We start from the raw sequence: 13,998 nt of genomic DNA, 5'->3' as shown, positions 1-13,998 counted from the left end.
CTGTGACTCTCCACACCCTGGTTTCTTCATCTACGATGTGGAGATGGTGGTTGTATTTCTCCATAAGGTTGTGGGAGGGCGATGTGAACCGGTGCCCGCGGCAGGGGCTTGTGAACTGTGAAGTACTGTGCTCCTGTTTACCAGCGGCACTGTTGCCAGAGCCATGCGGTGCTCCACGGGGACCCAGCCCACAGCGCGCAGCCGTACTGGGCGGGGTCTGGACTGGCCCAAGTTGTCGTACTTGGGTGGCAGACACAGGAGTTTCTCAGGTGGGGCAGGGCTCTCTGGGACTCTTGGTGTTCAGGGGCGCCAAGTCAGGAGGACACAGGCCGTTCTAGACTCTGACGCAGAGGTGGGCAGAAGCCGGTGCACACCGATTCCCAGCGTGTGCATATCAGCCTTCCACGTCTGCAAATTCACCCCAATGGCATTTCCCTGAACTTACCTTTGCCTTGTCCATGAGAATAGGAAATTGTAAATAATTTGACATACTCTCCTTTGCAGCTCTCCTGGTAAGGGGCTGAGGGGACACCGGTCACCTGACCTAACCCAGGAGATTAAATAAAGCTGAGATCAGGACCGTCCACTCAGTGGGCTCCAGGCTGAGCAGACCAGGCAGTGGAGCAACCAGCAGACCAAGGCTGGGGGGCCATGCAGTGAACTCTCGAGAAAGGAGAGTCCAGCTGAGAAGACACCTCCCCGTGCTGTTGAAGGCTTGCTCCCTATACTCGGCTTTCAGAGGGACATAGGACCAGCATGCAAGCTGGTCACAGCCACTCAATCAGAATGTGGATATAAGAATAAACACATGACCCACAAGGGGTACTGGAGATGCCATCCATCTTGTACACCCTGATCATGCCCACCGTAAAACCCGAGTTAGTAAATAAAATAAGTGCTTTCTACTTTACTGAAAATTAGCAAAAATAGATTAAATATTTTTACAATCATGTTTGTGTTTAACTTGAAATTCAAGTAACATCCAAGCACCCAAGCTCACCGGGCTTGGTGGACAGTGGCCCCAGGGGTGTGGTGGGGGATCTCGGGGGGTCTCATCGCTCTTGCCAGGCCTTCTCCGTCCCCTGGCCTAGGACGACGGTCCAGCTGGGGGCACGCTCCCCTCCCCCGGGTGCCCACCGGCGGCCTCCGTCCTCAGTGCTCGCACAGGGCAGGCGCCCAGGCATGCTCACCGTCCTGCTCAGTGTCCCAGAGCGGGTGCATGGAGCATCTCTCTGATCTCGTCCCCTCTTCCCATGCCTTCTCTCGTTCCACCAAAGGCCACTGCCCAGAGAACATACTGTGATGTGGCAGCTCTTCTTCGCTTCAGCACGGTTCTGCCTTGGCACCCCCGGCTGACCTCACGGGAGTGGTCATCCAGGAGGAGGTGGCCCTCGAGAGAAGACGTGACTCCAGGCTCTGAGTCTGGGCCTCCCCTCCCTGGCCGGTTCCCAACGGGGAGGGTGCTGCTCCCACCGTTAGCTCCGGCTTTGCTGAGTCCTTGGACCTACCATAGTGTCCAGTGTGGCAAATCCACCCTGTCAGGGATGCGTGCAGGGCCTGCATCCCAGGTGCTGAGCGTGCCAGGCCCATGGGCATCCCAGGTCTGGGGGTGTCAGACAAGAGGGAACAGCCTCTGTGAAGCAGCCCCTGCTGCCCGGTCCAGCCTGGGGGGCCCCAGACGCCTGGCCCGTGCTGCAGGCTGGCTAGAGGCCCTCACACCCAGACGGCTGCCTCGGGCCAGGGACGTCCTCCAGCCTCATCTTCGTGGGGCTGGGCACTTGCCCGTCAGAGCTAACCATGACCTCCGAGTTCCTCGGCCAACCCGAGACGGGCTGGGCGCTGGACTGGGGCTTCCCAGGACCTGAAGCTGCAAGAGAACAAATGGAAGGGAGCCCACTCTGCATGCCTCCCCTTCACCAGTGCCTCGTTTGAGGTCAACAGGCTGGCCGAGGTGTCGGCTCCTCGGATCCCCACAGGAGGACAGCAGGGCTCAGGGGCATGGCTGCAAGGCCCTCACCTGATCCCTCCAAGCCCGCAAGGCTCAGCCAGGGCCAGCCAGACCCAAGGGCCTGGGTCCCCGGCCCGTCCTCCCCAGGCAGGGGTGCGGTCTTGGTCCTGCCGCTGGCCTGGGGTAGCTGGGACTGTGGTTCCTTAGCCCTGTTACCCGAAGACAAAACTTCATTGCTGGAGTAAGTCGCACAACTAGAGAAACAGCACTTGGCTGAATTTCAGACCCAGAATGAACTAGAAAAACATTTAAAAAAAAGAGAGAAAGGATTCCCTTCTTAAGGTCAAGGTACACTCCATGAGCAGGGATAATCCATAGCCGTGACTGGCCTCTGTGTACGGGTGTCTGTCCGCCTGCCCAGGTTGCTTCCGTCTCCCTGCTGAAGGGCGCTGCGACCGCAGGGGCGGGCTGAGGGGCTGCGAGCTTTCCGCGGTTCGGCATGAAAGCTGCACAGCACCACAGGCCCCCGGGGCCTCAAGGTTTCCACTCTCCAAGTGGGCCCAGGTTTTAACATCCACGAACCATACAAAAAAAAAAAGGTCATTCACAGCATCGCCTGCTCCATTTGGGGGTGTGGCTTAAAAAACTCCACTCAAGTGACCCTTTAATCTTAGGGCATTAATATTTAATCAACAGCTTTGATTGCATATAAAGGCAGTTCAAGGGTATATTTTTACCTTAAGGTCTAATAATTTAATAACACTTATTGAACCTGCATTTGTATTAGATCCCACTCTGTTTTAATATCATGTTGCTCTAAATAGGGTCCATTTTTAATGGGGACCAAATAGTCTATTTTTTGGTTCTCTGCCTTCTTCTACAAACCACAGGGCATGAAGGTGCTTAACCAGAGCTCTTCGATGAAGAACAACAAAGCCGTAAAGATCATTTCTATCAGACAATGAGAATCACCTGATTGAAATCTTCTCTCTGTCGATGATGGTGTCACCGCAAGGGTCATCATCCCCCTTTATGGGCTCAGATCAGAGATCGTGCTGTAGGGAAATTCCCAATTGTTCAGAAAGCAGCTTTGAGGCAAACCCTTAATATGAAATGTCAGGAGTACATTCTAATGCTTCAGGTGCCAACCTGCTGTTCATAGAGTTTGAAATTGGTATTAATATTTTAACTTAACACTTATAGGATATTTCCAAGTCTCAGCCATGCTTAATTAGCTGACATTGGGCATCCAAGTTTCCATTATGTAACTTGCATTCTTTAGATATTGGTTTGTTAACATTCCCAAAAGGAGAAGGAAGTTACTAGAATCTCTATCAGCTCTAAGGGGAGGCATGTAGCCTCTGAGTTGCTCCGTAGTTCAACCAAGTCTGTAGTCCAGGAACTTTCTCCTACACTGTGGTTTGGGGCAACACAACTCTCTATTCTCTTTAATTGCTTACCTCATTACAAAGCTTCTACTTTGTGTTGTGATGTTTTTGGGGATAAAATTTTAAATCTGTTCCATAATAATGCGCCATATTATAATAAGATTCTGTTATATTTTCAACATAAACTCATAGTTTTGTGATTTTCACTTGTTTCTTAACAGATCAAGTATGTTTTGTAAATATCTTGCTGTTGTGGGGCAGAATATTTTCTGTATGTTGTCATTTAAGGAACTTTTTTTTCTTAAAAATCTTGAAAATCAAGATACAGAGCATAGGAATGTTTCCTTTTTTCTTTAAGGAATTAAAGAAATCTCTAGACATTTTTTCTCTGAGATCTCCATGCTGGAGCAATACCAGCTTCAGCTGACTCGTGTCCCAATTTTATTTACAGCTATGTGCGTATGTTTGTCTGCGTGCATCTGCGCGCCCATGGCTCCATCTACCATCACCTTCTGAGTCCCCGGGGAGTCCAGAAGCCTGAGCGCCGACTCCAGTGTGTTAGACCCCCTTCCACAGCCTGTCCTTAAGGAGCAAAGCTTGATTTTTCAGGTGATGGCTCTACAGACAAACGATATAAAATTATATTAAATGTAACCACCATCTCCTTTGTGCACAGCAGATCCTGAAAACGGACAGAAGGAGTGGAGCGTTCCTCCTTGGCAAATACACATCAGGGCAAGGGCAGCTACTACGATTTCCAGGGAGAAAGAGGGTCTCTTTTCCTAGGTAATCTAAGGGCAATGAATTTTTACAAATTCCATATTTCAATTTCATCTATTATATTTAATATTTTATCTGTTTATTTCCTTGCTCTAAAAGCAAATCAACTGAGGAATTTAAGAAACTTATAGAGGACTGTGAAATTACAGGTAGAAAATTGTAACAAAAACACAGTTGTATCTAATGGATTCTGTTTTTTATTGTGATGATTTAATATCATTGTTAATTGCATTTTGGTATAAACCATGCAAAATGCCTCTCAGTGGGTTTCAAGATTTAAGATTGCCTCATCTGAAAGTAGCTCACAGATTTGTGTCAAATTTTTAAACAGGCCACAACATTACATCAAAGAATGGCTTTTCCCCATATTCCATTATAACCTGAATTTTCAGATTGATATGTAGTTTACAATCTTAGTTACAGTTTTATTTAGTTAAAGATAAAGATATGAATAAATATCAGCCTAAGCAGAGAAATAGGTATAAAAAATATAACCAGCTATTGACTGTTTTTTAGGGCTTGTCTTAGTAAATAAAGTATTGATCTTTCCTATTTGGGACTTGGGCTCAGTTCCACATTCCACTCCTCGGCGAAATGGATTCATTGGTCTAGGCTCATTTTTAGCAAATAGTAATCCACTTAACAAAATACGAACTGTTCATCTCAGCCAGTTTGGTGTTTTCTTTAGGAGAACAGGTTCAGAGTCTTCCATGAAGACCCAAAGAAGTCATCTCATAAAAGTATGATTTGAAACCATCTGCCTCCAAAATGCTTTTTTCCTTCATTATTTCAATAAGCATCACACCCCTGTCTTTTTCTCCAGGAATTTTTTGACCCAGAATTGGGCTGCTTTTCACTGACTGAGAAACTTTTCTGTCACACCCTCGGTGGTGTTTATGTTTTCTCAAGCTTTTAGCTTTTCTTTTGTTTTGGGCTGATAAACATCACTTGAAAGGCAACAATGTGGTTAGGAGATGCTAAAGCAAGCAGCTACTCGACCTCATGATTGCTCATTAGCTAATCATGACCCGGATGAGCCTTAAGAATCTTTGCAGCCATAAGAAATGCAGTGGCTTGTATCTATCACTATAATGTATTTTTCATCAGTAACTTAGTAAGCGACAAATATTTACATGAGTTTAACAAGTTTGATCTGGAAAAAAATTTCTGGAAAGGGAAAATACCAAGTCATGAGAAATCAAAAATCTTAGTAGAGACAAGATTATTTTTACTGGGAAATAAGAAAAAAACTGAAAGGCCACAATTAGCAAAACCTTAGCTATTCGTTCTCAGAGGCAAGATGCCTGGTTCTCTCTCCAATTAAAGCAAAAACGCCCACCCCATGAGAAACGCCCGCCAGTGGCAGGGCTGCCCACGGTCCTTTGGGCGTGAACGGAGCCCCGGCCCTCTGGCCAGCACGGTGGTGCTGTGCATCTGAGAACTTGTCACCGTTACCACCGGGGGATGAAAAGGCCAGGAAGGTCTCTACAGCCTGGGCTCGTTTACCGGGAACTTGGTGCCAGTCCCTCCACCACATTCCCAGGAAGGAAAAATTCTCTGTTTAGTGCAGTTACCAAGAAAGCCCAAGTTAGGGAAATGTTTGTGATTTACCGCTTGAAATGTTAAATTCACCTTAAACAGGCAAGTTTACATAAAGTGCTAAGGACTATGCTTTAACAATTTTACTACCCCACTGAAAAATGGTGTTAATTACTCTGAAATCCTATTTCTATTTTCTATCAGCTGCGGCGCAGGTTCACTGGACTCTAATATGTAGGATCTACACTGCTTAACCTGCTAAAGATGCATCACACATCTTCCCAGCTGTCCCAAGTAAACAAGTGACATTCACTTAAAACTCTTGACTTTTACTAAGAACTGGGGGGGAAGAGGGAGCGGAGCGGAGCCCTCTTCCTCTTCATTTTGGTAAATCTTCCTAAAGTTCAGAATTGCTTCCTCTCCAGGAGCCGGTTGAGCGGTTGAAACAGTGTGTCTTCTAGGCAATCATGGAACATATGGCAAATAGCTTTTGCTCTTTGGGAGCAGAATTTATATGCTCCTGCCCAGTATATTCTCATGAACAACAATGAGGATTTCTTTTTTAAAACAAGTGTAGAATAGGCCCTGACATTTGAAATAACTAAAGGTAGATTCCATTGAGTGTAAATATCCAAGAGTGAGATTGTTCCTGCATTCTGGTTTTAAGTGTGGTCGAAAGGTAATTTCCCATATGACCCCCAGGTCCCTTGCCATCACCACACCTACGAAACACCCATACGGAAGAACAATATAGGTGAGTCAGTAATAAAACCCATCCACTCAGTGTTGGCTGGAAGTCTTTTAGAAAAACAAAACCACAACAGCAGTGTTTGCAGCATAACCAAATCTGGTCACTGGTGTCATCTTTTAAAAATACATGATGATGTGATGTGATAATACATCAACTTTCTCAATCATTTGAGTTCAGAATGTATGTGTAAGAAAGGAAAATATATTGTTCACTATAAAAGCATCCATTATTTGTTATGCATTCAATTAAATTATAGAGATTTAAAAGTTTTTCAACTTAAGGTTTCTAGAAATTTAAGTGTCATTCCTGACATAAAGCGAGCTTGTTCCTGTCACCAACAGCCATACATACCATAACCCAGAAGGCAATCTGGAATCTGTGGCAATATATTTCCTTAATTTAAAAGCCAACCAAGTATTTAGGAAATCAAACCAAGTTCTTACCAAACAGAACTCTACACTTGTATATGTGCATAAAATATACAGTATACATTTTAAATCCGTTTCATTTATGAAATGTCTTTACTTTTTTTATTACTGAATTAAATGCTTTGCTGTAAGACTGTTTGTATCTAAATCCACAAAGTAATTTATTTTATGCACACCTCAGCTTCACCTACAGAAAGAATTGGAGTTTGTCATGATGCCAAACAACAGATTTTCAATAAAGTATCAGATATGAGACAATGTGGTATAGACGAGAGACATACACTTTCTCCTCAGGAAGAGGTAAATGCAGACATTGACCTTTGGGGCTGTGACTTCACTCCCGCCTCGCAGCACCAATGTGCTTAGAGCTCATTGTGACTAGCAGAGGACTCACACAGATCTGGAAAAAAAAGTTACAGAGTGTCACAATCATGTTAATACCAGCCCGTAAGTCATGACTTTCTGCAAAAAACACATTCTTGTGGAAGCACATTTTAAACACGCTTTTACTACAGAAATTTTCAAATATACAGAAAAGTAGAAAGAAGGGTAAAATCCACCCTCTTGTACCACAAACTCGGTCTCAACATTGGTCAGCACTCTGCTGTCCCTGTCCCATTGCCAGTTTTCCTTTCTGGAGTATTTTAAAACAAAGTCCAGGGACTGCATCATCTTGCCCGTGGCCACGGGAGTATTTAAGGAATACTTTCAACAGGGGCAGAGTGCATTTGACATCTGATCCAAGGAGTAGGGGAGCAAGGAGATGCTTCGATACATACCACTCTTCCAACTGGAAACAATTAATGTGAATGCTCTTTAAAAAGACTATGGATTATTTTAACCACATAATTTATTTAAAATAGGAAATACGCTGGCTTCTGAAAATAATGATTTTGTACCTTAGAATTTAATACCCCCATTAGTGTTGGGAAGTCAACACAAAAGGTAATAAAAATGCTTACTTCATCTACAGGCTAACCATTTCTAGATACTTGATACCTTATTCTATATGTTGCATTCAGAGTGATCATGTGACTAGCTCATCAGTCTGAAGTTTTTAACTGCTAAGGTTTGATCTCAAAGCAGAAAGTGATATGTATACAGAATATATTTATGTTTTTATATTTATATGCTCACACAGTCTATCTAACCAAATACCTCCACAAACCTGGGACTTTCCATTCATTTGCATCTAGAGTGATGTGTTCTCTATCTTTTAATCATGACCTTCTACGTTAAGATTTGAAAACATCATTTTGGCTTCAAGACAGTAAAATGACAATCTGGAAAAGCCTGGGTTACATGCCACAAAATATTCCACCAGGAAAAGCTAATGAACTCGCTTTGATTTTTTGCCTAGGAAAAAAGAGATTACATAGGGACTGACCACCACCGTCAGCCTGGCTCAGACCCCAAGAACACCGTGCATTTGGTAACTTTTATTCCATCCAGTGAGTAAGACTATAGAGGCCTCCACAGATCTGTCTGCAACCCGATAGCCTGTCACCGTGGTTTCTTTCCTTCTTCAAAACGATGGCACATGTTTATGAAAATGTCACTGCCGTGTTATTTTTAAATTCACTCACAGTCATCTTAAATGTAACATATGTTTTCTCCATTATTCCCTGCTTATTTGTTTGTGTGTAGGGGATGAGCCTTAGAATCTTAATATTTTAGAGAGCCATACATGTGCTAATTAATTAGATGTGAGATCCTCTCACAATGTATACATATATTAAACCACCAGCATGTACACTTTAAATATCATATGTTATATGGTATTTATACCTCAGTTAAGTTGAAATTTTTAGAAGGGTGTGAATGTGCCCTAATCTGTTTCTCTGTAATTATTAAAGTGAAATGATCTGTGCTAAGTAGGAAAAAAGCAAAACTTATACATACATAGACATATATATATATATATATATATATATACAGAGAAACATGTATATAAGGTGTATATAAAGTATAAAAAGGGACTAACCTTCCAATCAAATCTTTAGTTCTAGAAAAATCTATTTTAAAAAAAAACTGATCTCCCTAAAAGCAATATGTGGACACTTGAACAGCTCTCAGTGTATGTCCTGCACACAGAGTACACCGGTTAGAGCTACTGGTTAATGCAGTTTCAAAACCTCTGATAAAACACACACACAGCCCTATCTTTAGAACATCATTTAAATTGTGGAGATCAATCACAGCACGTTGTTTACAACAGAACAAGATTAAGTATCGCCTTTACAAAACAGGGCGAACCTCACGTTACGGCAGGAAACTCACTACTTGGACTTCAGACTATGTTTGAAAGCAGGGGAGTTTTCCTACAACGTGACAGTCCGGCCTTTAACACGGTCATCTGAAACCACCACGTTATGTTAGAGCATCACTTCACTGTTGCTGTGTCATTAGCCTCCATTCTCACTGATGCGTCCCTTTCATCTTTTCTGCAATAATCTTTAAGTTTGAGAAAACTCTTGACCTTGCTATGCGATGTTAACTAACTTCAACAGCAGGGGAGTTGTGGGGAGGTGGGAAGTCTGCTCTCACTTTAGCATTAGCTGTTGTCTCAGTTCTCAATCCAGGAAGGTCTGGAATGTGCCCGAGTATGTTTCATAGAGAAACATAGCTGGCAGGACCCACTGGCACCTCAGGATGTGGCAGCCATGTGACACCTGAACCTTTGGAGTGGTTACCTTGTAACCTCAAGAGCTCTGAGGCACTGGTATTTATCGTAGGGACTCAATAAGTTTTAAAAAAATTAAATGCTATTAAGATATAATTACCTAATCATGTTTTGTTTTATACTAGTTATAATGCACATATTTTATGCTGTACGCTTATATTTTTTTGAGGTTAATGTTAATTTTTATTTCCAACTATAAATATGCAGGAGGAATGAAAAGGAACAGTTAAAATTACTGAAAGTAAGTCAAATTGCTGCATTAACAAATGGAGTCATTTTCCCAGAATCTTATTATTTGGGGCAATGACTGCCGTGGAGCTGGTGAAACTTTCTCAGGTCCTCCTGTAATACCTGAGCAGGTGCTCAGCTGTGTGCATTTGCCACAGATAACACGACAAGTCCAAACCCTTTCTGAGGAAAAATACAGGAAAACAAGTATTTCCAATATTGCTCATTGCATTTTTGCTTCTATCTTAATGCATACATATATCTCTGAATTATTTTAAAAACTTCAAAAATACCTTCCTTGGAAAATTGCAGCTATGCACTTATTTATGTGAATTTCATTAATTACAACATTACATATCAATGAAGAGAGCTCTCAACTCCTGAACAGTCCTAACTGTGCTATCTCCCTGCCCTCTCATTCTTCAAACTCCCAATCAAATCAGGTTTTCAACAGAAAACAACACCATTCTCTACAATTTTTTCATGTTAATAGGCATTTACAACTTTTTGGTTTCATAACTTTTAATGATATATTTATCTACAAATGTGCAGCAACTACTATTTTAAGGACCTTGGCACTAAATTTGATATCACAGATACAGGTGAGTTATACTTCATTCCACATATTTGTTAAATGCTCAATGTCCCAAGTTTCCACAGTTGCTGAAAGTACTTTAAATCATTGTCTTCATATGTATCATTCATTTTTTTCCAAAGACATCTGAAGAGAATGCACAATTTGCACTACATTCTCGTAAATGTATTAAACAAGTATCAAAACGACATTCCAGGAAAAGGCCTCCATTCAACCCAGCAGACGGGAGGGCCAGTGGTGGTGACATGTCTCAGCTCTGTAAATAGCAAACAAAGTTTCAGCAATTTTTTTCTAGATTCTGAGTGTGTGTGTGTGTGTGTGTGTGTGTGTGTGTGTGTGTGTAAGAATGCAGGTCAAATGTTATCTCCCACCCTCTACAGAAAAAAATTTTTTTAAGTAGTAGATATTCTAGGAAAGGAACTTGAAAAAAAAAAATCAAGCACCCCACCTAAGTAAACAAACAAAAAACCTCCTCAAATTTCTTGTTAAATAAAGATCCCACTTTCTGGTAGTACAGGTACTAGGCAAGTCAGAGTCTCCTCTCCTGGCCCAGGATGGAGAAACTCATCCCGAAGCTAAGAGGACGTGCTCTGGAGTGAGCCAGCCCTGCCCGAGCCTGTGGCCCTGGACAACTGGGAATCTGGGAGCTCTGAATTCATTTACATGTGGAGGAAAGGAAGCGAAACAGGAAAGCCACACAGCCCAGCGGTTTTGTTACACGTTTGCTCTCACATGGTGCCCTTTCTGATTCAGCGGAGAACCGTTGGTGGCAGGGAGATGGCGAGGCTCATTTGAAAACAAGCTGCTGCGGTGCTGAGTGGAGGAGAGGGGTGGGCGCCGGGAGGGCACATGTTACATCAGACACAGTACCTGATTTTTCGCTGCACAGCTTGTCAGCGAGGTGGTGTGCCTCCTGGGCGATAAGAAAGAGTATCTCCTCTTCATACTTCTCTATTATAGTTTCGCACTGCAGAAACATAATAACGACATATGTGGATAGATACGCACGCACAGCATCTTATTAGGCCTTATCAAAATTTTATTAGCTAAAAATATAGAGTCGTGTTACCAAGGTGGTCCATTTTTATTAGCAATTTTGGTTTAAGACATCACTGTGTTGGATTAAGCCTCTCCCAAGAATGCTAATTGCATCATTTTCCTGGGATTTAACTGATTAGTCGCGTTGAAAGATGAGGGCAAAGGAAAGAAAATGGTTCTTTGGGTTTGTTTCTCTTCCTTAAAACTGGAGTGCAAGGAATAGGGAACTGGGTCTCCTACTGATGGAGCTGAAAAGTCTTAGCTTTTTGTTTTGTTTTGAGAACCTTCTAAAGAACACAGCTCCTTGCAATGGTTAAACCAGTTTCCTTCAGATTTAACATAATAGTCCATTTGGTGGCTTTAAAACAAGGTCTGGAGTGTGAAAACAAGCTTTCCCAGCAATCAAAAGAAATGCATCTTCAATTTCACTGTGGACAACATGCTTGACAACTACTCAGGGAACTTCTTTTTCATAAGGTCTAGAGATATATCCATAATTTCACTCTGTATCCCTCCCAGAAATCGGACTTCTCAGAGAAGAGGAGCTCCCCTTTGCCCTTGCGTCTGAAAACCTTACATTCTAGCTGGAGACTGGTCTGCTCAGAGAACCACAGGGCTGCCGCGTGGGGAACTGGGAAGCTACGGGAGGCGCTCACCGGAGACCCGCGAATCACTTTCTGAGTTCAGTAAGCAAGACTCTAAAAATTTTAAATGGCATTTAAAAATGTTTAAATTCCACTGTAATGTGTTTATTTAAAACCTATGAAATGCTAGCACATTTTACTCACTGCAATTTTATTCCACGGTACTTTTAACCCTGAATTATTGCTTTTACCTTTTAATTAAAATGAAATCTTCACAACTCAGCTAAAGCCCTATTTCAGGGTTTCAGCATGCCTCACATTTTGGCAACGTGGGAACTTAATACGTTTTTTAAACAGGCTTTCCCATCACTTTGCCTGATTCAACCACGTTAAGTAAAGTGAAACATATTGGGATGTATTTTGCCAGGCACATTCTAGCAAGAGAGAACCCAGCATTCGTGTAAAATGAACATTACAGTGGGAGGAAATTTGGCATTAAGCCAACTATCATACCTAAGCCTTTGTTTAACTTGGTTTGTGCTAAAATAGTTTAATTAACTCAAGGAAAAAACCGTCTCCTTTCTGTGAAGCCCTAGAAGAGAAAAAGATGAGGGTCATCACTCTCCCTTCATCATTTGGCTATAAGTATTTGAAAACGACCTGCATTTTAGTTTGGATTTTAAATTAGGAACTACGGCCCCTGCTTTCCTTGCGTGGGAGCCTGTGAGCCGTGAGCCTGGGTCAGAGGACCGAGCAAGACCCCTCCGGTCTCCTCGCAGGGGCGGAGTGACGCGCACACTTGGTCTTAAAGTCACTGCGGTCTGCAGCACTTTCTGGAAAACACCACCTAAGTGTCTCCACTGGGACGAAATAGCACATGCCCCTGGGTGTCTCAGAAGGCAAGTCCCTAAACGCACAGTTAACCCTGGAGGAGCAGCAGGACCACAAAGCAGACACCATTTTCACGTCCGTTGTCTTGAAACTCAACAGCAACCGAAACCAACAGCACAAACGGGCGCCCAGAACGTGTTCCCGGGGCCGGGGCTGGTCGGCCCAGAGCGGAGCTTACCGCGAATCTCAAAGGTCTGTAAGCATCAGAGTGAAAATAGAATTTCTTAAACTCTTTGTATGTTTTGTCTCCTTTCCTCGGAGCGAATCTCTTGAACGTCTTCTCCCGGGTCACCGGGTCTTCTTCAAGCTGGTAGTGATTCATTCGCTCACACACTTTCTCCAAGAGGTCGGTCAGGAAAGCCTCGGACTGGGCCAGGGGGACCTGCGAAGACAGCCGCGGGAGGCCTGCCTCAGTGGGCTTTCGGGGCCCCGCCGAGGGGGGCGCGTGGAACCCGCACCGCGCGCCGCCGCCCCGGGACTGGCTCCCCCGCGGAACGGGCACGGGCCGCCCTAGCCGCGTCCCGAGAGGCCGGCTCCACCTCGGGCTGCTCACAAGGGCGCATGCTTGCAGGTGGACAGACCTACTTGTGGTCAGAGGGGAAACCGCACTGACACAGGTAATCGTTTTGAAAAGTCACTCGACATGCAGAATAAGGCGCTGAGCACAGAAAATGGCTGTTACCTATTTACTTGCCGGAGGCGGGCAGGAGGGGGAGAGAGGCGGGGAAGGGAGGGACGGCGGGGAGGCCGCGGGGACCGCGCGCCCGGGCGCAGGGGACGCGCCAGGCGCGCTGGGCGGTGGGCGCGGCGGCCGGGGGCCGAGTCCCCGTCGCGGGCGCGGCCGCCGCCGTGCGGAACAGCTGGTGCCCGTCTCCGGGCGCCCCTCTCCCTCCGCAATCCGGCGGGGATTCAGAGGACCCCTCGGCCGCCACCTCCGCCCCGCGCGGGGGTCAAAGAGCACCCCTCGCCCTTGGTAACCGGGACAAAAACTCGGGGGCCGTCTAGACGGGTCAAGGTGCAGGCCGCCGCGGCCCCGCGGCTCCTTCCGGAAGGGGGCGGGACCCGCCAAGGGCGCCGGGACGCGCCGCGGCCCCGGCCGCTGCGGGCTTTCTCTCCCTGCACCCTCCGCTGATCAAAGCAGGAAG

The 13,998-nt window shown here is 44.8% G+C and overlaps 1 protein-coding gene across 4 annotated transcripts; it reads right to left on the bottom strand.

Moving 5' to 3' along the window:
- Positions 1-943: 943 nt before the first annotated feature.
- On the bottom strand, positions 944-13,663 carry CNPY1 (canopy FGF signaling regulator 1). Of its 4 annotated transcripts, XR_012132027.1 has the most exons (6): positions 13,032-13,326; positions 11,211-11,307; positions 7,116-7,234; positions 3,846-3,954; positions 2,921-3,003; positions 944-1,867 (listed from the first exon to the last, which is right to left on the bottom strand). XR_012132027.1 is itself a non-coding variant. In XM_073238148.1 (4 exons), the coding sequence occupies exons 2-4, from the start codon at positions 13,173-13,175 to the stop codon at positions 7,197-7,199; spliced, it is 279 nt and encodes a 92-aa protein (XP_073094249.1). In that variant the 5' UTR covers positions 13,176-13,235; positions 13,536-13,663; the 3' UTR covers positions 4,215-7,196. The 4 variants fall into 4 exon arrangements, 3 of the variants coding, with proteins under 3 accessions (XP_073094249.1, XP_073094250.1, XP_036855075.2); XM_073238148.1 differs by lacking the exons at positions 944-1,867; positions 2,921-3,003; positions 3,846-3,954 and adding an exon at positions 13,536-13,663 and having other exon boundaries at positions 4,215-7,234; positions 13,032-13,235; XM_073238149.1 differs by lacking the exons at positions 944-1,867; positions 2,921-3,003; positions 3,846-3,954 and adding an exon at positions 13,439-13,526 and having other exon boundaries at positions 4,215-7,234; positions 13,032-13,235.
- Positions 13,664-13,998: the final 335 nt, after the last annotated feature.

The sequence above is a fragment of the Manis javanica genome, chromosome 6 (genome assembly GCF_040802235.1).
Source record: "Manis javanica isolate MJ-LG chromosome 6, MJ_LKY, whole genome shotgun sequence".
Lineage (NCBI taxonomy): Eukaryota > Metazoa > Chordata > Mammalia > Pholidota > Manidae > Manis > Manis javanica.
This window is presented reverse-complemented; position numbering and strand designations above follow the sequence as displayed.

What these genes read in the sequence shown, in the direction of transcription:
- CNPY1 (XM_073238148.1), bottom strand. Translation starts at nt 13,175, where the DNA reads ATGAATCACTACCAGCTTGAAGAAGACCCGGTGACCCGGGAGAAGACG. An exon ending in ACAGACCTTTGAGATTCGCG is followed by an intron (nt 11,308 to 13,031) that starts GTAAGCTCCGCT and finishes ATGTTTCTGCAG; the next exon opens with TGCGAAACTATAATAGAGAA. An exon ending in GCTGTGCAGCGAAAAATCAG is followed by an intron (nt 7,235 to 11,210) that starts GTACTGTGTCTG and finishes TTTTTTTTCCAG; the next exon opens with ATCTGTGTGAGTCCTCTGCT.